Here is a 24,770-nt window from a genome sequence, read left to right on the forward strand (position 1 = left end):
AGGAGGGGATTATCAACAAGAAACTGTACAATTACATATTGTATATTTAGAAAAATGAATATTGAGTGAACATAAATTAGTGTTGCTATTTAATGCACGACGTGAGAGAGATTTATCCAATCGAAAGATTAATTCACACTCTCGATCTTGGGACAAAATCACTTTTCTCGGAATTTATCAATAACGCCTCATAAACTAATAATCCGAGATAAGCCATTCTTATCTCATTAGAAGCGCTGAAATCTTGAAAATGGGTGTAGTAGAATAGTTCCAAAAATGAAAATGGCCAATATTTAACAATATAATAAAAATATTGGTCTAATATCGGTACAATATTAAACGAATATTGCTAGACAGCAGGGTTAGAAAGTAACTTGTTACTTGTAACGAAGTTAAAGTTACAGCGCAATTATCTTTGAGAAGAAAAAAGTTAATTACAGTATTTTAAAACAATAAGTCCATATTATTATCGTAAAAGAGAGCAATTACAGTTTTTAAAAAGAGAAAAGCGATCACAGTACTCCAGTTCTGTAAATTTATATTATTAATGTAAATTAGATAATTACTATATAATACCACAAATCAAATTAGCATGAACGAAAGAGATCGTTAACACAGATTTCTCGAATTTGTGAATAAATAATTATAAAAAATAATTATAAAAATCATAAAAAATTTAATAATCATAAGAAAACAGCAAAACCGTTTTTCTTCAGTCTAATGCGCTGAAACATGCGACACAGAATAAAATGCGATTGTACACATTTGGAGACCTTAAAAGATAGTACTGGGATATAAATACTTCGTAAATGTCTTATTATCGTTTATCCAACTTATTTTATCGTCGTCAATTATTTGCCGAGAGATATATCACGAACATGTTTCACGTGTCGCGTAAACACTGCCCGCGTTCAGCGGAAAAAACTGCTTTGCACACGGAAAAAAACATTTAGCTGCTGTAGCTAAAACTTGGTAAAATAGGGACAGCTAATATCTTTAGTTGTGATAGCTCAATATTTTGTGCCTATTATATTTTGTGCCATGTGCCTATTATATTAGGTGCGACAGCAAACGGTTTGCTGTCGTAGCAAAATATTGAGCTATCACAACTAAAAATATTAGCTGTCCCTATTTTACCAAGTTTTAGCTACAGCAGCTAAATGTTTTTTTCCGTGCAACTGTTGTAAAAATCTTGAATCTGATTGGCGGGCGCTCTTAATTATGGCAGAATCCAAGAGCATACTCCAGTCAAATTTTACAACTGTTGCAAAGCAGCTCTTTCTGCTAAACGCAGCATGGGGACCATTGTTATCAGCAACAAAATTTTTCCATTGTGAACGGGGGTGGCAAACGCCGTGCTATTTTTCCAACCTTTCGGAAGATCGAGTCACGTGGGGTGAAGTCTCGAGAGAGCACGGATACGGAACTTGCGAAGGCCAGATAGAACGAGGGTTTCACGATGTCATCGAAGTGACGTTGAGCTGAGTACAGCTTTTAATAAAGTCACGATAACGTCATCACGATGTCACTACGAGTTTCACGCTCTACCTGGGGGTCAATTCTGCATCTTACAATACAGTAAAAATGCTAAAAGTGAGCGGCTTTGCCTCTTTCTAAGGGGACAGTTGGAAAGAGACAGAGCTATTCACTTACAGCATTTTTACTATAGTGTAAGATACAGAATTGACCCCCTGGTGAAGGGAACCGCGTGGCCGGCGCGCGTTCTCCGCGAGAGCCGCGCTCTCTCCGACCGAAGGGGCGAAGCCGCGCGGCTCTCGCCGCGGCGCCAAGAGCGTAGCATGGCACGCGGCCGTTTTCCTCGGATCGATGCGACGATTTCGATCGGCTCTCCCGGCCGCCATCGCCGACGCGGCACGTCGGTGCTGAACGACACGGCTCGGCGCCTCGTCGTCGGTGTCGCCGTCGCGCGCCGGGTTGTTCGCGGTCGTACGCAGGGGATGCCGCTCACGTGGTGAGAGAGCGACCTCCGCGCGCGTCGCGCTTCTCTCGTTTCTACCCTCGCGGATTTCACGCGCGGACACGCGCTCCGTTCGCCCCGGACTCGCCTGGAGGACGGAAGGCGGCGATGGCGTCCGACGGCGCCGAGACGCAGGAGGCGCAGGAGGCGGCCGACGAGGACCTGAGGATCTTCGAGACGCTCCGCATCTCCTCGCCCCGGAAGGTCAATCGATGGCGAACGCACCACGCCGCTCCTTCTCACCCGTCGGTCACGCTGCACGCACGCTCGCGCAAGAAGGCACACGCACGCACGCACGCAACGCCGTCGCGGAAACGCTGCTCTCTCTCCGTCCGCTTCTGCTTCCAGTTCCGTTTCTCGTTCAATTATTTATGATTATAAGTATCAGCAGATAGAAAACGCATATTCCTTTAAGGCTGTTCCCCTAAGAAAGTGTCACTGAACTTGGATTACGATAAACTCATTCTTTGCAAACCGTCTTGTAGTAAAACGTATGGTAAAATTTCAAAAACTCTCGTAAAGTTCTTTAAAATGCCATGTTGCCCCCACGATCACATGGTCTTTAAGGTAAATTTTAAGAGACAATTCTTTCCGTATAATGATTTAATATTTACTTTCTCCAAGTCTGAATGCAAGTAGTACGGGGGTTGCGCGGCTGGAGTGTCCGCGGGAAATCGCGAAATTACAGGATTTTCATCTAGCCTAACGGGCTATGACGAACCGACCGAGTATACACGTGTTCTCGCGCGAGTTATAGGTACTGTCGCGCTTCGGAGTTCAATTAAACCCCCGAAACACCAAAGGGGAGGAATAAAGGATACCCACGCTCCTCGCGCCCCGCCGCACATAACAATCTCTCTGTAATCGCGCGAGCGCTGCGCCGACGATAAATAGACGCGCATAATGAGAGTAATAATGCATAATTAAGGCCTGTACTTAAGGCCTCGCTGCGGCTTATGCAATTAATGCCTCAAGTGAGATCCGTGCCGCGATATCCCTTTGTGTGTACAATAACTCGCGCGCGTATTCCAATATGTGTAACAAGTTGCTATCTCTTATTGCGGGGGATATCACGGCACAGTAGGTGTACACAGAATCTCGCTCCGGCCCGAGCGAGTTTGTAGATGCGATATACCGTGAACTGTACATCAATGGCTTATCTCTCGCGTCCCCACCGCCGCCACGTATACACGCGCACGTGCACACACGCATTCACATGCTAATCGTACGTGCGGTCACGTTGCATACCCCGTATCGCTCGCCACAAAGCCTCGCATTGTATACATGACAGTACGTTATATACACGGCGCGTCCGTCGAAGGGCAACAGATCGATAGACGCGGAGACGCGCGGTATTGTATCACCGTACTATCGATTGTGATTATTCGATCGTTCTGGACTCGTCACTTCAAGCCCGATCCGCCCGGCCGGTTTTTAGCAGGGCTAGAACTTCTTAAGGGGATGCTGGAGTGATTCTGCACCTTTTGAATCTAGAACTGTCAATTTATGAAAACATTTGTGTAATATACAAATTATGTAACTTTTGTGTACAGATCGACAATTTCCCACTATTCGGACAAATCGGAGCATGGAATCATTGAAATTAAATTTAGAAGCCTAACGAAAAATCTATTTACTTAAATAAGATATTGATTAGGGTCCCTATAACTTATTTAAGTGAATAGATTTCTTTTTTACTTTTAAACTTAATTTCAATGATACCATGCTGTTCTCTGATTTAGTCCGAATAGTGGAACACTGTCAGTTCGTACACAAAAGCCACGTAATTTGTATATTACACAAATGTTGTCACGAGTTGACAGTTCTAGGAGCAAAAGGTGCCAAAAGAAACTAAAAACGATGAAGTTACAGATTTTCTTTAAACTTGCAGCAAAACTAATTTAGATATTATAATAATACGTATGTGTGTAAAATTTGGGTTTGATTTACCGTATAGTTTCCGAGATATAATCACTTAAAATTAATTGTTTTTGACATTTCGATCATCGCCATTGGGTGCTGAGGTAAAAAATCTGACACTTGAACATGTATTTGTCAGTAGCAAAAAATCTATAATAAGGATTGAAACAAAAAATCGAGCAAGAGTAGTTGAATGTTTAAATTTCAACGACGCTGACCGTACGGTGTCGGAGTATGATAGTATAGAATTTTACATAGAAATGTACGGTAAAATTTAAAAAAACTCTCATAAAGTTCTTCAGAATGCCATGTTGTCCCACGATCATATGATTTTCAGGATAAATTTTAAGAGAAAATTCTCTCCGTGTATATTTGCTTCTTGCAATAAGTAAATCCGTAAAATAAATAACAGTAAAATATATATAAATTTCTTCCTGGTTTGGAAAGTATTAATTAAAAATTATCTAAACTTTGAAAAACTATAGCAATTAATTTGAAAAAGTAAGTTTATTTCGGTGGTTTGTGGATAGATTATTATTACCCCAGATACATATAAACTATTGGAATAATCAATGTTTTGTACTAACAAAGCGTAGAGGTACTAAATTAACTTGAACGATTCTGAAGAGCAGAGTGAGTCTGAAAACGGAGGACGGTATTGAAACTTTTATTTAAAAAACCGTAGGCAAAGCTGTTCGCGGTCAAAGAGAATTTACGCAGCGGTTTCGAGGCCCTTCGACGGACTGATTCGAGAAGACAGAATTGAGAAGCCCAAACGCGTGGTATCTCGCGACGAAAAGCTTTCTCACTTATCTCGTGGGTTTTTACATCGTGACGTTTCTGCAGTCTTGAAAAATGCAGGAAATGAAAGTTTTCTGTCGTCCAACGTGAAATAAAGAGCGCAGGATTTAGATTATGTAAATCTCCCCTGCTGGCCAAATGCGTTTCTCTCTTCCTTTTTAACACATCTCGCTGTTAGAGTTACCCAACCGCGACAAGGAGTAGCGCGAGGCGTCTCACAAAGGATCGTGCAATTACTACTAATCGTTTGTCAAACTGTACCGTAAAAGTGCAAATAAAGAGACGCAGTGACGTGTAATGTTTTTTCATTCATTTGCTTAACGCGATACGAGAACTCACTGCATTAACAAGACGCCAAGTTCCCTACACAGTTGGAAAATTTGTGTTTTCTTGTTAAAAAAAGTGCTGGTTAAAATTTTTCTGTTAAATGTTTAACACATTCATGTGTTAATTTAACATATTGCTCTTGTGTTAATTGACCTCAAATGTAAAATCATTAAAATAACTGAAAAGAAATGTTAAAATAACACAATATGTACTAATTTTTTAATCTGACACAATACATATGTTCTATATTATTAGTAACAAAATTTATCTGTTAAAAGTTACAGAATAAAATGTTGATTTTATTCTATATAACATAAGTGAGAGTGATTTCGAACCGTCATTTAACTTATTACATCTGTTCATTTTGTCATTAAAAATATGTTAATTTTACACAAAATTAATTTCAAATTATTTTGAGATTTGCATTTATTTTGTGTTAACATATTAACAGAGTATTAGTGTGATCATTTAACGTATCCATAATATGTTAAATTAACATAAAAATTTATGTGGACCGTTTGGGACATGTGATATCTGTTAAATTTTACACAACTTTTTCAACTGTGCAGTAGTACAATATATTGGCGCAATATTGGGAACTCATGTAAATCTAATATTCCCAACATTGGCCCAATATTGTAAGATGGGCGCCTTCTCTTATTTAGCCAATATGTTTATGTAGCAATATTGATCTAATATCGATACTTATTACATTGTTAAATATTGGCCAATGCAGTTCCAATACAAATCTAATATTAGACAATTATTATCGTGCAATATTTCCATTTCTTCCATAGCCAATATTGGTTTTACGTTGGACAATATCGGCCAATGCATTTCTAATATAACCAATATTGGACCAATATTTAGCCAATGCACTGTGCTATTAGGGTCTAATTCGCTTCTTTAAGCTTAATCTATAATGTGCTTTCTGCATCTATAGAAACATTCTATTTTATATAAACAAATCAAAACGCTTAAAACATTTATCGACAATGTATGATTATACTATAGAGGGACAGTTATTATTATGAGATAGAGATAGAGATAGAGAGAGAAAGAGAAAGAGAAAGAGAAAGAGAAAGAGAAAGAGAAAGAGAAAGAGAAAGAGAAAGAGAAAGAGAAAGAGAAAGAGAAAGGGAGAGAGAGAGGGAGGGAGGGAGGGAGAGGGAGAGAGAGAGAGAGAGGCTTCTGATATGAGATAGCAGGTTTTCAACATGATAATTTAATCACAAATTCACACCAATTACACGATCTAACAATGAATTTCCACAGATTTCACTCCAAGGGCAATAAATTCACGATGAAACCAATGGATGATGCCTATTAATTTAAAAAAAAAATCCTGCTAGCTCATATTAGGAGCTTGTCGCATAAGGGGACTTTCCTCTATATACAATTTATCAATTTGCACAAACTGCATAAACGTATTTATTGACCACAAAATAGAATGTTTCTAGACGCAGAGAGCACATTGTAGATTAGGCTTTAATATCTTCAATCGGGAGGGACTCGGGACCAGTGCAACCCTTTGTTCGATCCGGAATGTGTCTCGCGCCGCCGTCTAATTAAACAACTCGCGCGTCGAAATACACGCGCGGGGATGCCGTCGCGTTCCGTCATTATCGCTCCCTTTCGCTCCCTTTCCGCTCGACTCGCGCGAATCGCGAGCGGAATATCGACTCGCGCGCGTGAACCAAGGGTCGCGTTGCCATAGCGTTGCACGGGAATCGATTTCACCTGTCGCCGGTGCTACCCCGGACGACCGCTCGCGCGCTGTCGCGTGCTTTCGCAGCCGATCTCGAGTCATCGGGGCACGGCTGCGAAAGCGTACGGAAAGAAGGGACCACCCCGACTTGTCTTATCCTGACGAGCGATTGGAGGGAGGGAGGATTCGCCAGTTTTATCGATGTCCCGACATTTAATTCAGCTCGGGTTTCTTTCCAGGCCGATCGGACGTTTTGAGAACGTACGTTCCTTTCGGGAGCATCTTCGAATGGTTTCGTACGTCTTTTGAAAACTTACGCTAGCTTCTATTTTTTTAAACGACGACGCCAATGAGAAATTAAACGCGTCTCTCACTTTGTTTACCTCCGTTTTCTCTCGATAAAAAGAACACAAGCTCTTCACTCTGTGCATGTTGTTAATAACGTTATCCCGTTTCGTTATAATTTATTTACGCAGAAACGCCAGACTTGGGCGTGCGCGTGTAATTCAGCGAGTTGTTAAGAAATAATTTGCTAAATAATTTTAACAATTGCGTGTACAAAAATGCGTGGATGCGAATTATTCTCGTCCCTTTTGGAAGGAGCGGTTGGTATTCTGATCTTTTCCCTCCCTCAGTCGCGTGGCACACAATAAGCTCTTTCCAAATCGCTTTTAAATGTAGCGAAATATAAAAAGTTATACATTTATTCTGTACGGTGGTGGATATGCATTTATTGATCGTTTATTGGTAACTGGTTTCTGATGCATTTCTCCCCTCTACAGTTGTAATGAAAGAACGGATCAATGCAACATTCTATATACGTGTTCGCTACTATATTAACGTACCGATATCGTAGCTTTAATCAGAGCGAGATTCTAGCTACGCGTAGATTTTGGCTTACGAGCGTCAGTTTCCGTAATAAATCTAGAGCCCCTCCTCTTGTTGCCTCTCTCAATGTCCGGCGCAGGATTACACTACGCAGCTGCACTCGGGAAAAACACCTAACAAAACCGTGAATGCGCCTAAATAATTAAATAACATTAAATAAATTTAATTGTTCTGCGTAGTGCAATTTTAAAATTCAAGGTTCCACGTTTTTTCGCATTTCGCCCTGTAATCCCATTGCTATAGGGGGAGATTTATATTTATATTTAACGCGCGCTACGCGGAATATATGGAACTTCAGCGAAGAGAGCTCACTTATACTTGTTAAAGAAAAAGCCCGATGCGGATAAACGTTCGTTGGCGAAATGCAAAAAAATAACAGGTAAGCATAATCACGCACTGCGTTTATGGTGCAAATTCCGCTTGCGTGTACACGGTGTGCAGCAAAATTCGATAGCCGCCCGACATGTACATTAATGTATCGTCGCTATCGTCGATATCGTCGATATCGCGGTAGATCGAACACGTCGATGCGCTGCACCAAAAATAGACGCGACCGATCAAAAGTTAAAAATGCAACATCGTATTTCGACCGCTAAAAAAGCCCCGGACTTGAATTCGCAAAAATTACGTTGCTCGCGCGCTTGAACGAAATGTTATCGCCTTCGTTAATGCAATGTTATTTCATTCGTAAATAAAACAAAGGAGATCATAAAAAACTGTTGCATATCCCAGCACGTACATACATTTTTCTTCACCAGAAAAATTGTATTCTTGAAATGTATGTATACTTTACAAATCTTCTTAATAGATATACTTAATGAAGAAGAATTTCCTTCTTAACATCGTGTTTTTTGGAATATCTCCTTAAATTGAAAATATATTCTTAATATTAAAAACGTATTTTGAATTTGCAACAACTTTACACCGAAAAAATTGTATTCTTGAAATGCATACTTTATAAATTCCTCTCACGGAAAAAATGCTGTTGAATTAAACAAAATGAAGTTGCTTGAATTAAACGTTAATGTCACGGGCTACCACAAACATAAATAATTCACTCAATTGTATTTGCTATGGATTTTAATTTTAAGCATTGAACTAAATATCTAGATTATTAAAACAACAATCTGATGCTTTTCATTTATTAATACTGATGTTGTTTCAACGATTTTATTTCAATAGCACACTGATCTTGTCGATACAACATTTTCTAGTACGTGAAATATTCTGAAGATGAGAATATAATTTTTTCGGTACCTACTTATTTTCACCGGTCCTCTCGCTTTTAATGGACTAGCAAGCTACAGTGTACAAGATACATGCGGGATGTCAATTTTTAACGGACGAGATCCAAATTATTTTAACGGCCTTGTACTTGTCACCGCGCTCACGTACTCTCATTGCGATTTTATTACGGCTTTATTACGGTCGCGTGGGCAAAATCACGGGTTTGCGCGTTACTGGCGAAACATCACTGCGGAGGAACCGTCTCTCTCTTTCTCTCTCTTCTCTCTCTGGTAGCAAATTCACAAAAAGTTTTTTTTTACGCGAGTACGTGCACGGCGTATCGTGCGCGTGCGGGATCCGCTGTAATCCCGCACGCGTTGCGAGGTAAATACCGGCGGTAAATAGGTCGAGCTCGCCGGGCGGCGAGAGTCCCGAGACCGGGATATTTATGGGCGGCGGGATAATGGGTATTCAATATCGCACCGGACTTAACCGCACCGTGGAAATTCACGGTATTCCGCGGGACGAGGGCCGGCGGAATCGTCCCGCCTCTCTGGTCCGCGCGCCGAAACGATTTTCGAAACGCGGGGCGATAACGATAGCGATCCCATTCGCGCGGCCTGTCGCGTAATTGAATCGCGAGATAATTGATGCCGCGCGCATGTAGGATCGCGGGTCCTGATTTCAATCAGATTCCCAAGGAAGATACGGGCGCGTTGAATTAAATATCCCACTCTCTCGGGCGCGTCTGAACGCGCGATGGACGTTGACTCGTCCCCCGCGAGCGAGCGCGGCGCTTGGGCGAGAGAGATTTTCCCCCTCGGCGCACCGCGCTGATATGCGAGTCTGCTGAAAGCTTTTTTTAATCAGCGAGTGTACTCGTCAAAAATGAAAAGAGGACTCGTTCCATTTCACTTACTCGTATTACACGCGTGTCGCTTTGGTATCTTTGTGCCCGTACTTCGCATTAGCCGAAGTAGACGCGGCCAGGGGCCCGATGCTTGAATTTATTCGCATGATAGACGTATGCGCAAATTCTGTTCTTACGGAAACGTTGTAAGTTGATTGGCTAAAAGCGAGGGGGAAACCGCTGAGGGCATTGTGGTGTACAGATTTGCGGCATTACTGGGCATTACTAGGCAATTTTGGGGGATTAGTTTGGGCATTAGGCCTTGCTGGGGCATTATAAAGATAAAATAAGGTAAAATAAGATAAAATAAGGTAAAATAAGGTAAAATAAGATAAAATAAGATAGAATAAGATAAAAAAGATAATAAGATAAAGTATATAATGCCCACTGGGCATTACTGGGCATTGGTGTACAAGATTTTGGTCAGCGAGTTCCCCCTCGTCGGCTAAAAGCCATGCGAACCGATGCGAACAGCTAATCGACTCGCAAGTTTCCGCAAGAGCAGAATTTTCGTATACGTTTCTCTTTCGAAGGGACTCAAGAATCGAGCCCCAGGTCCGCCGATGTGGAACCAACGGCGCGATATCATCGACAAGTATCTTTGTGGAAACGGGTGACCCGTAAATTCGCGCAACATATTCCATCGTGCTCGGTGCTGCTCTGTAACTATTCTCATCGGTTGACGTGCCCTTGGGAAAATTTACTTTGAATGAAATTAAAGTTTTCAAAGTAATCTTTCAAATCTAAGAGTTTGCTTAAGAAATTTTAGAGTAATTTTCGACACTTAAAGTAATTTTTAGACAGCCAAGCCTGTCGAAGTTCTCGTCACAAGAAAACCGCACGCGGTATTATAAATTATATCACACACTTTTCACAATTCTTAAAGTAAGTTTTCGGTTTACCTTAAATAAAAGTTTAAAGTGTCCAAATTTACTTTTCATATTTCTTACTTTTCTAAAGTACAATTGTACGGTTTTCCAAGGTATATTTTCCCAAGGGTGGATTTCGCGAGCATAGATTTTCGCGTGCGGATACGAATACACCTGGACGGCGAGAGGTCGGAGGGTCGCGAGGTCGCTCGTCCCCGGGGTGGCGGCGCGGCGGCCGCGGCACGGATTCGGGTCACGTAATCCGCTGTCGTGGGCAGACGAAACTTCGGGGCATCGTAACTGTCTGCGCCGCGCGCATCCGATTGCCCTGGAAATTGGCGACGGTGGCAGCCACCTTCGGCGCGCGCCCTCCTTCTCTCGACCATCCTCCGCGAGCGGCCGGAAACGCCGTCCGCGGCTATCAGGCTCGGAGCGCGAACTTGAGTGCTATCTGAGCCAAGTGCACGGGACGCTTCGGGGAATACGAGGCGCACTCGCGCGCACGCTTGTGTCACGGAAATTCTTGCGGAAATCTGCGATATGGATCCTGCGAGCCTGCAGAGGTAGAGTTGCTCACGTTTTCGAGGGAGCCTCGTTACGTCGAATGAGATCGATTTCGACGACGAGAACAATCGGCGGGACTACGCTTTATGTACACGGAGAGAATTGTCTTTTCAAATTTATCCTGAAAATCGTGTAATCACGGGACAACATGGCGTTTTCAACGACTTATATTTTTCTAGTAAAATGTATGGTGAAATTTCGAAAGACTCAAAAAATTCTTCGAAATTCCTTGTCCCACGATTACATAATTTCCAGGATTTTTAAAAGAAAATTCTCTCCCTGTAGATACACTGCATCTTTTATTGGGTGAAACCACTCTTCCACCGAAGTTTCTCGGCACACCAACGTGCTCTTAATAACAATGCTGTTATTAAATAATGTAATAATAATAGTAATGTAAGATAATAATAGTAAATTAATTTAAATTAACTGGGCTAAACGCACAAGAATATAAAAGTTAGAAAATGAACACAAAAGCTGTTCAAGTGTTTACATTCTTATTAGCGTCTACACCCAGCTTGTTCGTTCAGCCCGTTTGACACTTGATTTATTTTTAGTCGAACGAACTTTGACTTTCTGTATTTTTACATAAATTTATTTTCTAATTTTATTTAAAACGTTGCGTAGAGAATGTAACACGGAAAAAATGTAGCAGCCGTAGAAAAAAAACTGCATGTAGTAACTAAATTTCAGTTGTAAAATATGGACAGCTAATATGTAGTTGTGATAGCCAATATTTCGCTACTGTGCCTATTGTATAATATTAGATGTGACAGCAAACCGTTCGCTGTGGTTTAGAGATTTATAGTTAACGCAGCACAATGTTTTTAGCAAATCACGATTAGCTACACGGAGAGAATTTTCTCTTAAAATTTATCCTGAAAATTATGTAATCGAGAGACAGCATCGCATTTGGAAGAACTTTGTGAGAGCTTTTTGCAATTTTACCATACATTTTACCAGTAAAATGTGTACTAAATATAATTACTGGTAAAATTAAAAAACTCTCACAAAGTTCTTCGACATGCCATGTTGTCTCTCGATTACATAATTTACAGGATAAATTTTAAGAGAAAATTGTCTCCGTGGCAAAAATTTTTTTTCAGTGAAGATTCGAATTATTGTGCAAGCTGCTTCGCGCGCGCAATTCAATCAGCTTCGCGTACTAGACGTACCGGTAATAGAGTGAATGCGTAATTAGTAGATTCCGTATGCATGAAGATGCTTCCATTTACAAAACTTCGCGCCGTGTTTATTCCACGATGATCCTGCTTCCGACTTTCGTTTGCGTCCGGACGAGATGAGATGGTTATCACCAAGTTATATTGCAGCGCGCTCCCGTTTGCAAATTCGCGATCGAGGGAGACAGGTGGGAAAGAAAGGACGAACGTAAAAAGACCTGCTTTTTTTACACGTTAAGCCCCGAAGCCGCTTATGATCGTAATTAACGGCGAAACGAATTCCCGTTTGGCCGCGCGCTTGGATTTAATTTCACATCGCGGGGGCGATTCCGCGGGATATATTTAATTCCGCGTGGATCACCCGAGTCGGATTTGCTAAAAAGTAATTAAATTGCGCCGAACGTAAATCAGCATCAAAACGAGATAAAAGCGAATGACTCCGCGCGATCAGTTGCTGCCGCGAAATATTTAATTAGAGCGGCGATAATTGGCACCGAAATCGCCGACATAAATATTTAATCGTACCGTTGCGCTCTTAATGATAATAATTTGATGCATCCGTCTCATTTGGAATAATGCGCGCGTCCCTCCGACCTAGCTTAATGACGATTTAATCACCGTTCCGCGCCAAATCGAATTTCATTACGCTAGTTGGGGGATTTGTGTCGTTCGACATATAAAGTGACACGGAAACTATCTAACAGGTTATTCCCTTGGCGAAATGCGCCAGAAAATATTTTCACGCCACCAGTTTGAAATCGCTGTAATGCGAGCAATTTCAATGTTCAATACCGATCGGACTGCAGAGGCAATCTAGCAACTTGCAGCAATCTTCTCGCAATATTACCTTCTTGGAAAATTTCGCTGTTGCACTTGGAAAAGAATTATAAACAAATAAGATTAGTCTCTTATCCGTGCGTTGCTTGTGAAGTTTGATATAAGATTAAAGCACAACTTTCTCGGATCGGTTTCTACAATACATAAAGGAAATCAAGTCTCGACACTGTTCTCAATCAAAGATATCGCTCGATATCGTATCAATTACATTTCCGGGAATTTATTCTTCGAATATCGTATATACATCTCGAGGTAATCGGCAAAGTTTTCGAATTCGATCGCAAGCATTTAAAAATAGACGATTCGAAATACCGTTCTAAAAATAGTCGCCAACAAGCTCTGCACTTATCCGCATTCTGGCCGACATTCTACGATCCGGCAATTCTCTAGACTGGCAGACGTACATAATGGCCGTGGGGCATATCGAGCCGTCTTGTAAAGTTTCCGCGGTACACGCGTGGAAGCTCAAATGGGTGCCATTACGAGCCGCCGGTAGAGACGTCGGTACCTGCGGTACTCGCGAATCCTGCATTCTGCGAGAGAAAGGTCAGAACTTCAGAAGCCTCAGCGCGGAGGCCGCCGCTAATCTATTCCCGGCTTAAACGAGCGCTTCAGCATTAAAGCCCTCCGCCTCGTGTAGGAAGCTTCGAGCGAATAAAGTGACTTTCTTTACGACGGAGGAATCCCTTCGCCTGTAGCGAAACTCAACGAGAGTACCGTACACGACGCACGGAATACGGAGAGAACGATAATTTATAACTATTGCCATTCTAATTTAGCGTATAAGGTACAACTATACCAGGGAGATTCATAAAAGCAACGATATGACAATAAGTACGACATTTTTGCGAGATTACTCAATCATTCAATGCAAATTTAAACGCGAAGATGAATAGAATTTGAAGTTAGCATTTGATATCTTTCTAACAATCATTCGTGCTATGTTGAGGAATATGAAATCCCTTTAAAAAAAAGAGATGTTACCGGCGTGAATGTCGTTATCGAACGGTTGAGTCCTCTTTTCCGCGATGCCGATTGGGCTTCACTTCTCTTTTAGATTCATGTCACGCTTCATCTCGCATGTGAATTTTGACAGTTTGTGAAAAATATACTTAAAGAAGGTCAGAGACGAAATACAAAGCTAACGAAAGAGAAGTTAAAGTCAAACATCTAGTTGAGCGAGGGAGAATGATATTGACAAAGTAAATTTAATAAGAAAATGAGAGACAGTTTGAAAAAATAATCAGAATGCATTGAAATAATTAGTAAGAATGGATGAAGATGAGAGGTGATGTAGAACAATAATTATAATGTATTAATTGTTAATTTAAAAAAGTGATTTAACTATTAACTAACTTATCAAGAGAATGAAACATTTAGTAGAGAGATAGAGAATTGAACTTACCCTAAAACGTAAGAATAAGGATAGCGCTAAATGAGGCGCGCGCAATGTATATTGCTCTAGTGTATATAAAATATCCATTTTATCGGTACTTTTGAACAAGCGAATATCTGATTTCAGGTGGTTCCAGACGACGCTATGAGTCACGATCTAACGACCACCTTGAGAAGCGAGCTGGCGGCCCTCGAGTACAAACGGGACAGGCTTATGTCTGAGGTAAACCGATTATCGCTTTTCTGCCACGATAATCGGCCGAGTTAGTAATCAATTCGGTCTCAATTCGTTCAGCTGCAGGAAATGAAAAGCGCCGTGAGATCGCGGGACCAGAGGGTCGTGGAGCTACAGGTAGAGGCGGATCAGCTTCGCGAGCAAGCAGCCAGGCAGAATGCCATCGTCTCCAGTCTCAAGAAGCGCATTCAGGTTAATTTGCTTCCCTAACAAGCGGACGATTAAAGGGTCCCGTCGTTAATGAGCGCCGAGATAATTCGCTTCTTCCATCTCGCTCGATTATCTCTCTCTTTCGTTGAAAAGATCAACGCGAGACTCACGGAATCTTGTAGTCGACAGATGGCAGGCAATATACATCTTGCAAAATCCAATAACGATTTCAGGAGTTGGAAGAGAGGGAGAGAAACCTCTATGCGTCCCAGGGCAGGAATGAGATCACGATACAGGGTCTGCAGCGTGACGTAAAATACCACGAGGATAAGGTCAGAGAATACGACAAGAAAATTCGACAATTGGAGCACAATATGTCCGAGGAGATTCAATTGAAGGAACGGGCACGCCTGAATCTGCAGGTGCCGTATGTTCCAACAATGTGCGCCCGGTCGCGCTTGCCGACACACTGTCGACACTTCCATTTATATCTCGCAGAAAAATCACATAAATTTCTCCCTTCCCTTTGTATTCAAACCGCTTTTTCGATATCTTACACTTTCGATAGGATTTTGTGCGAAGGTTGGCACATGCGTTGAATGTCGAGTATTGCGAGACGGCGCATCACAGCTCGGAGATGGTGATTCACAAAGCCGAGGAACTTGTGCAAGAAGTGAACCGCTTGCGGACCAAGAGCACAAACGTCGAGACGCAATTGACGGGCGTCGAGGTGGATTTCAGAACCTGCAGGGACGCTTTTGATCGCGCCACTACAGAAAAAGAGCAGTTACAAAGACAAGTGTCCGTACAGCTAGTAGACATAGATCGTTTGCGTCAGGTACGACGATTGAGATTTCGTTTACGGATCAATTTGAAAGAATCTTTTGTTCCTAAATTTAATTACGTAAACTGCGTGGACGCAGTTAATATTTTAATTATACCGAGCAGTTCAAATCCATAAAGTTATTAAATGCTGTATTATTTATTGCTTACACAGTTGGAAAATTTGTTTTCTTATTAAAAAAAATGCCGGTTAAAATTTTTTTGTTAAATGTATAACACATTCATGTGTTAATTTAATCTATTGCTCTTGTGTTAATTGACCTCAAATGTAAAATTATTAAAATAACTGAAATGAAATGTTAAAACAACACAATGTGTGCTTATTTTTTACTCTGACACAATTCATATGTTCTTTTACTCGTATATTAGTAATAAAATTTATCTGTTAAAATTTACAGAATAAAATATTGATTTTATTCTATATAACATAAGTGAGAGTGGTTTCGAACCGTCATTTGACTTATTACATCTGTAAAATGTAAAAATTACATTCTTTAAATTCATTTTGTCATTAAAAATATGTTAATTTTACACAAAATTTATTTTAAATTATTTTGAGATTTGCATTTATTTTCTGTTACAATATTAACAGAGTATTAGTGTGATCATTTAACATATCCATATTATGTTAAATTGACACAAACATTTGTGTGGACCGTTTGGGATATGTGATATCTGTTAAATTTAACACAAATTTTTCAACTGTGTACCATTATCCTAGGAGAAGGAGTGTCTGGAGATGCAATGTAGAGTCGCAGAGAAGGACATGAACGACTTGAGAGACAAGCTCGTCAATGCGAATAGAAGCTTAACCAGTGCGACAGGGAACATATCTAATCAGGAGGCGTTGATCTGCCAATTACGAGGTAAACCACCGTGACCTGATCGATTCGATCTCATACCTTCTGGTAACCCATATCGCTCTTGCAGAGGACATGAAAGCCCGCGAGGAGAAGACGCAACGCGTACAAAACGAGTTCCGCCACCTTTTAGAGTCGGTTGCGATCCTCGTCAGTACACCAAGCCGATTCGTCGAGTCCCACGAGAACGCGATCAAGGATCGCATTCGAGAAATTCTGGCAGACAACAAAGATCAGTCGCTGGTAGCTATTAAAAACCGCGGGCGTGCAACTTTGTACTTTTGTTTGCGAAAAGTCAAATTTTCAAAATAATTAAGTTATTTAAATAACCGTCTTTACTTTACGTAAGACATAAAAATGTTTGTATTGAGAATTTTGTCGAAATTTCGAAAAACTTTACATTGGAATTTTTATACGGTTTTACACGATATCGCGAAATTTATAATCGCTGTGAACGCGTTCTTTTCTCTCTGCTAGAAAATACAAAGTCTTCGGGAAAAGGTGAACACAGCGACGGAGTCGACGAATCGGCAGAGCGAGTTGGTCGAAGCCACGATGATGAAGGTACGCAGTTTAGAGGAGGAACGCGCCGCTCTGGAAGCTAAAATACACAAACTCGAATCCGAACTCACGAGCAGCGATCTCTCCAGAGAGTCTTTACGCAGAGACAAGCAGACGGTAATTTCAAACGCTTCTATCTCTTGGAAATGTTAAAGCAACCTTGACACATAGTACAGAGAACTAGGGGCTAAAGACGTTACACAATTAACTACCTTACGTCTTTTAAAATTAAATAAAATATTGAGTCTTTAGGAAGCAATCTTTAAAAATCTTTAAAAAAGCAACTGTCTAATTCGAATTTCTAGCGTCGCAAATTTCTAATTTCTAAAAGCTATATAGAAATTAGAAATTTATCTTCAGCTTCCAATCTAATGACGACACGTGTATTGTTTGTTCCCCATGTAGCACCGATTCTAAAGCTGACTGTATTTTAAACTTTTTCAGTTCGTGACCTTCCTGGATCGACTGGGCAAGGCGATGCAAATGGACGAAATCTCTCAAGAGATCGGACTCGATCTTCAAACCGAGTCACTGTTGGTGCGGGCCGAGCAGCTGGCCAGATTGGAGACCGACAAGCTAGTCGACAAGGTAAAGGGCACGGTTGATATGATGTACTTTCGATGGCGCTGTCACGTTGCTAACTGTCTTCTCCTTTGTTCTGTGTTTGTTTGTCGTGCAAATCGTGTGTGCTTACCGCACGTCGCAGTATTTGTGCTCCAGCTACACGACCCTACCCAGGATTCGGCGCGAGCGATCGTTCCACGAGCTTCTCTGTCTCAAAGAAGTAAGCCCCCGGCGCGAGCAAAGCGCCTTAGAGAGAAACTTTACAGGATTCTCAAGCATCCTCTTCGTAGACATTCATTCCGTTCCTCCGTCGTGGAGTATCCTTAATGTAGAGAGAGGCGCTTTTCATTCCTCCATTTCCTCCTCTATGGGATTTTCCGATATCGGCATATACCTTGCGGTTGAATCGGACGTTGGCCGAGCTTACGACGTAATTGTTGCTCCAAATTGACAGTTTATCGGAAATGCCGCGTAATAAAGTTCCATTTAATGTAGCATCCACGATGCTGTTCGTGGCGCGTCGACATTGCGATCGCTCTTTCCAATATAAAACTCATACTCCGCGTACTAACTTTTAATTAAATAATCTCCGATAACGTGTCAGCAAAAACAGGCTTTTCCTTTGACAGGACGTTCCCTCATTTTGTGAAAAGTAAATTTGTTAATTTTTCCATATAGGTATTATGTGTTTAATGACACGTGCAATAGAAAATGTATTGTAAATGCACACGAAGAAATCACTGTTATTTTATTTCACTCGTCATCCCTCAAGACTCATGGGCTACCAGATCAATAATTGCACGAGGAATTGGTCGAGCTTGATATTTTTGCGTTTGTAATAATATACTACGTATTTGCACGTTATGTCACACCTGGGAATCGTCTTCGCCGCCAAGAAGGACTCGACAAATGTGGTTTTCTTTTCCTTTTGTCCCGCAGACTTCCGTGGTCTATCAGTTGCAACGTCGCGTCCGAACCCTGCGGGAGCAATTGCAGCGCAGGGACCTGCATCTGGACCTTCTACGTAGGAAGCTATCTCTACAGGAGGACAGCGTGCGGATGAAGTCGCTGTTGCAGAGCGAGCGCGACGAGGCGAACATACGGTTTGTTTTGGAGTCGCCTCGGGCCGATGGCGGCAAAGTTTTGAACAAACTTTCAATTTGCTCTTTGCAAATGCATTGAATAATTTGCAAGAACTATTATTTACAATGGAATGTAATTGCGCTACGTCTCTTTCCCTTCCCGACTTGCCTTTGAAGACACTGTCCGTCCATATCTTGAACAACAATTAAGAGACTATCACCTCTGTCGCGATAATTAATTCGCGTTACGATCGATTCCTTTATCATCTATTGAGCACGTTAGCGGGAAAACAACGCTTATCGAGCAACTGTTCGAGGAGAGATATGCAGAGTCGCGGTTTATTGGAAAATTTAGTCGGCCGAGAGTGCGGCTTTATGTATCAGAGGTGCGGTGTGATTTTTCCACCGCTGTGACCGCCGGCGGTTACCTGTGATTTCTAACAGTGGTTTATTTCAAATGCGTCGAAACGTATCCACATTCGTTGCTGCATGTTAGGCAACTGTTAGGCTCCTCTTCATGTCCAACGAGACCCGAATTGGAGAAAAATGGAAAAAGATATGACCGGCTTTCCTTCCTTTCTTACAGCGCCAAGAAGCTGGCAAAACAGGTCGAGCGATTTCAAGTCCAATTGTCGGAGGAGAAGACGCGGAATCGGGAATTGAGCGCACAATTGACGGAAGCCGCGGATTACAAAGTATGTAATTTCAAGAGTCCGTACTTTCTCACGATCGGACAAATCCGAACGCTTCGAGGAATATGCATGAAACGTGGCATCTGTAGCGTGTGTAATGATTTTATCGCAGCTATGGTTAATGACAGTTGGCGATGTTGGCTGCATTAAATCTCTAATGCATTCGTAAGCTCCACGAGATGCTTGCAGTGTAACAAACGAGCGTTTAATTTTTTAAACAGTTTAATCTATTCCGGGCTTCCACGGGAAACTTCGTTAAATCGATTTTACGCTGGTGAAAACGTGGCGCGCGGCGTGCTCGCCGGGAAAACAAAATTCCCGAACGAGTTCTTCCTCGTAAACCGCGCGAGAAAGCCCTTCATAGTCTAACAACTATCGATCAAACGTTTTAACCCACTTTACGACATTTTCCCGCGAGCAGATAGCTTCGCTGGAACGCAGCCGGAAGATAGAGGAGCTCCAGAAGCGTCTCGTCGAGAGCGAGATGTTGAGGACGCGCTACAACAGAAAGCTAACGATGGCGAAGGAGCAGATGAGGACGACCGCGGAGACGGCCGATCAGGAGAGATCGATAAACGACCATTCCCTGCAGCTCCTCCGCGACGAGATGGCACAGGTCAAGCAAAATCTCTCCGAGGTCACGAGGAGGGAATCCCAGGTGAGATGCATTATTACTTTTGCACGTGTCGGATATCGCGCGCGTGATTTCATCTCGCGTCACTGTCTACGGAGAAAAGTCCCCTAATATGAGACAGGCTCCTAATACGAGATAGTGGAGTTTTTGCTAAATTGATAGGCGATATTTGTTGGTTCCACCATGAATTTACTGCCCTTGGAGTGAAATCTGTTTAGTGGAAAATGATTGTTATAGATCGTGTAATCGCGTTGCGAAAAAAAGATTTGTGATTATGTAAATTTGGACGTTGAAAATCTGCTATCTCGTATTAGAATTCTATTTCATAATCGAGGACTTTCCTCCACATCCGCGTTCACGTTCCATTAACGAGTTAAAAATATGGGATACATAATAGAGAATGAGAAGCATATATGAATAAATAGATTATATATAAAATAAAATAAATCCGTCGGTCGAAGCGAACGCCGAATAAATAAATTGTGTCATTAATATCAAGGATTTGCGTCGCGTGACGTTTTCTTTGTCCGCCCGAAAAACCCCCGTGTCTCAATGCCGGATTGTGCATTCGGCACGCGCATTGGTACTCACGTAATTCTGATTTATGACCGTTCGTGTGCACGAGCGCGGATTTGCGAGCGATTAAATTACGCAAAAGAAGTCGCTGTCGAAACGACCGGCGGAGCCTCGTTGCGTCGCGCACAAACCGCCTCGATGCGTTACATATGTATTTCTCGGAATTCCCATTTTCTAAAGGCTACGTAAATCTCCGTCTTCCCTGAATGATACATATTTCCCTTCCCCACGAGAAAGACGGGAGAACGGAGCTTTTTTAATTCTCCGCGCAAGAAGCGCCTAAAGAAGCTAATTATATAATACGAATCTACGTTATATCCTTCGAAAATCCAGCGTAATTCTCCGCCATGAGTTCAAAACACTTTGATCTCTTATTAAAGCGGCGAGCGCTCCGCGGTGCTTATATTCCTAATACTTCGCGGAGGTAGAGGCCGAAAGGGACTCGTTAATTCATTGTGGCAATCCCAATGACTCGCAACGACGACCATAATTATGATCTCTCTCTCTCCCTCTCACGCTTTAGAGGACTTGTCCCAGAACGTGTAATAAATAATAATTCCAATTTTCTCTCTCTCTCTCTCTCTCTCTCTCTCTCTCTCTCTCTCTCTCTCTCTCTCGTCGGGCGCGTAACGCTTGTTTAGAATGATTTGAAGTTGATTCCACGTCATAGTAATTCGAGACACGTTCGCGCCCGTCGCCGGGCCGTAAAGCGGATAGCTTCTACGACTTAAACCCGCGCCGCGGCACACTGTGAAAGGACTGTAAATCTTTCGCGCGATTTCGCGAGGCTTTATCCCGCGACGTCGCTGCCGTAACTCCGCTTTCCGAAGCGTCGCGGAACTTTAATTTAGTTCGAACAAGCGAACATTAATTATAATAAATTACACGCGCGGCACTTGAGTCTTAATACCCTCGCTGCACATCTGTCACATTTGCTGCAAAATAGCATTCGAAACTTGAGGAAAATATATAAATAGAGATGGTAAAACGAAAGAGGAAATAACATTATTCTAATGGAAAAAGTTTCATCCGTGCTCTAATATGAAATCGCAAACTTTAATGCAACTTACGTGTTAATGTTATTAAATCTGCAAAAACAGTTTGGATTTCGTGAATAATATTTCGCACCAAATACTTTTATATAATAAAAAGAATTTGCAAATAAGAAATGACATTCTAAAAAAGTGAAAGAACCCGTGTTTTGCCTGCGTAGAAACAATGGTTTAAATTCGCAAAATTTGCAACAGAAGAGTTAACGCTCGAGCGAGTCGCGCGACTGTGCGAGTACGAGCTTATACGAGCATGATTCAATTCGCAAAACGCCCATTTCCTGTCTCAGCTCCAGAGCTTCCGTGTCTCCGTGGCGAAGTTATTGTCGGAGCCAATCTGCACGCCCGATTACGAGATTATTTCGCGGCTGCAGAAAATGGTCGCGGCTCATCGAGACTTTACGATGCTCTCCCGTAGATACGACGAGCCTTTGGAAACGAGTCCCTCGAGATGCACCAGGTAATAGTCAGAGAAGCAAGTGCCGTCGTATTATCCGTAATTTACATTTTCTCTAAAATCTACCGATGTGCCAGTAATGGAATATTATCGTACGACTTCGTCTCACGTTTTCCAGGAGCATTTCTAGAATTGTTGCACGATCGATTGTTGTAAATCTCCGACACTTTTAAAGCCAAATACTGCAAATATTATATATAGTTATATAATTTTCCTTCTTCGAGCCTTCACCGCCCATCGTATTATCGTTATATATGACGCGTGATTTTTAGAATAAAACTAACGAAAATTTGAGATAGTTATTTGTTATAATCCTTTATGTTTTGTTTGTTTCCTGTATTTTTCTACATCATGGATTCATATGTTTCCATTATTCTGGTAACATGTATCTTTCCGTTACAGCATCCATCCGGTCCATCCGCCGAGATCGCCCGGTTCACGTTGCACCCGTTACGAGGACAGCGGTTTCGCGGACCCGCCCGATCTCCATGACATCGATGACGATTACAACAAGAGGCCAGTGAGGAGCAGCCTTCTTCCGTGACACCGGCCAAAGTTCAAGTTTTAAGCATCCCCGGTGGACGGTTCACTCCGCGTTCAGTCCACCTCGAGGTCCCCGAACGGGGATCTCCAATGTCCGATCTCACGTAGCTGAATGACGTTGCGGGTGGGAAAGCTCTTCCTCGCACGTGTGTCGTAAAGCGTTACGTTTATTTCCGGTAAACGAGCGACTTTTACGAGATGAAGAGGACCATTTGCTTATCGACCATCGTCGTTTGACGAAATAGGCAACAGGCACGCCACGAGATCGCTCGCACGTCGATCGAGCGTTCACGATGGCTCGCCCCAGCACCGATTCCGATGGAATGAGCGTTGAAAAATATCGAACCATCGATCCGTGTTATTACAAGAGAAGAGGAAATCAATTCGACGCGTTCGCATGAAATCGCAATTTCGCGCTAATTATTAACTGGCAAGCGTGAGAAATTCCTAACGGGTCGTGTGGAACCGATACTGAACGTGCAGAGCATTGGATGTCGCGAACGAAAATCATCGAAAGTGTTCAGTGAAAATTATGCGAACCTGATCGTTCGCGTAGCTATAGTTCGAGGTAATTTATTTACAAGTCGCATGGCGCAGACTTTGATTTATACACGCGAATACGATAGTTATTATATATATATATATAGGTAATGTATACGTCACTCCCGAAAAAAATTGCCTGGATGTGCCACTTAAAGCAAGCAGGAGAGTCATTAATATGTATTAAGAACCGTATCGAGTAAGACAAGTCAAGCATGTAAAGCACGTGCAAATGAAATAATGAAGAATCATGTAAATGAATGTACGTGAAAGGATTTTAGTTTATGAAGAAAGAGGCCAGTTTGAGAAAAAATGTGGAAATAATATTTGGAAGAATTCAAGACTGATTAATAGGATCATTTTTTTTGTGAAGAGTTTACAGTACCTAGTTTTTCTTTCTTTGTCTTACAGAATAGAAATGCATCTTGGATAATTGATTACATATGTATATATAAGTGATTATACATGTATTGTATGTATAAAAAATCTGTGCGCGTCTATTTTAACAAAAAATACGCACATACGGGTTCATAAAATTTTTTATAGAAGTTAAGAGTATCGTGTAATTTTACTTATATGATTGTGATTACCTACATTTCAATATTTCCAACGGAGCGAGAAGAAAAACAATTTTGTAAAATTTAATTTACTTTGTGCAACATGATCGTTTTGTTAACTTATCCGATTTGTTAAATAAATGTTATTCGAAGTAACTTTCTAAGGCCGACTTACGTGTATGTACTTTACATCCTAATGTCAATTCCTGATTCTATAAAAATCACTAAGATAATCCCACAAATAAAAGAAGAAAATGGAAGGCAGTAAGAGACGACGACCGGTGTTAGATGCGGAGTAAAAAGATTTAATGTATAACATTTATTATAGTCAAACGTTTCGATCAACGCGACCCTTTTCAATGACATACAAAAGAAGTTAATTATCGCACAACAATAATGCAACAAAGATAATCCCAAGTTAAATTCTTATGAGGGATAATAACAGAAGTTTGAAATAATCTACTCCTACACGGGGAAAAATGCTATTGAATTACACAAAACTGAAGTTGCTTGAATTGAACGTTGACGTCACGAGCTGCCACAAACATAAATAATTCACTCAATTGTATTTGCTATGGATTGTAATTTTAAGCATTGAACTAAATATCCAGATTTTTAAGACAACTATCTCTTGTTTTTCATTCGTTAATACTAAAGTTGTTTCAACGATTTTATTTCAATTACACAGATCTTGTTGATACAACATCACTTTTTTTCCGTGTACTCATTCTACAATGGTTCTTTGACCTCGATATCACCGATCGTTTAACGCAATACGCTCTTTTTTAATCAATCCGAAACAATGCGAGGGATGTACGAACG

The 24,770-nt window shown here is 41.5% G+C and overlaps 1 protein-coding gene across 3 annotated transcripts; it reads left to right on the forward strand.

Moving 5' to 3' along the window:
• Positions 1-2,086: 2,086 nt before the first annotated feature.
• On the forward strand, positions 2,087-23,883 carry LOC105559336 (coiled-coil domain-containing protein 170). 3 transcript variants are annotated; one of them, XM_012007547.1, is made up of 15 exons: positions 2,087-2,182; positions 14,733-14,828; positions 14,901-15,032; positions 15,224-15,412; positions 15,559-15,828; positions 16,555-16,699; positions 16,764-16,936; positions 17,171-17,371; positions 17,699-17,842; positions 17,961-18,038; positions 18,758-18,921; positions 19,487-19,595; positions 20,014-20,250; positions 22,142-22,311; positions 22,711-23,883. In XM_012007547.1, exons 1-15 carry the CDS (start codon positions 2,087-2,089, stop codon positions 22,850-22,852), a joined length of 2,346 nt encoding a protein of 781 aa, XP_011862937.1. In that variant the 3' UTR covers positions 22,853-23,883. The 3 variants fall into 3 exon arrangements, with proteins under 3 accessions (XP_011862937.1, XP_011862938.1, XP_011862939.1); XM_012007548.1 differs by lacking the exon at positions 2,087-2,182 and adding an exon at positions 10,955-11,191; XM_012007549.1 differs by lacking the exon at positions 2,087-2,182 and adding an exon at positions 13,570-13,756.
• The last annotated feature ends 887 nt before the right edge of the window (positions 23,884-24,770 follow it).

Source organism: Vollenhovia emeryi, unplaced genomic scaffold (genome assembly GCF_000949405.1).
Source record: "Vollenhovia emeryi isolate VEMERY1.0 unplaced genomic scaffold, V.emery_V1.0 DF939280.1, whole genome shotgun sequence".
In the NCBI taxonomy this organism is placed as follows: domain Eukaryota; kingdom Metazoa; phylum Arthropoda; class Insecta; order Hymenoptera; family Formicidae; genus Vollenhovia; species Vollenhovia emeryi.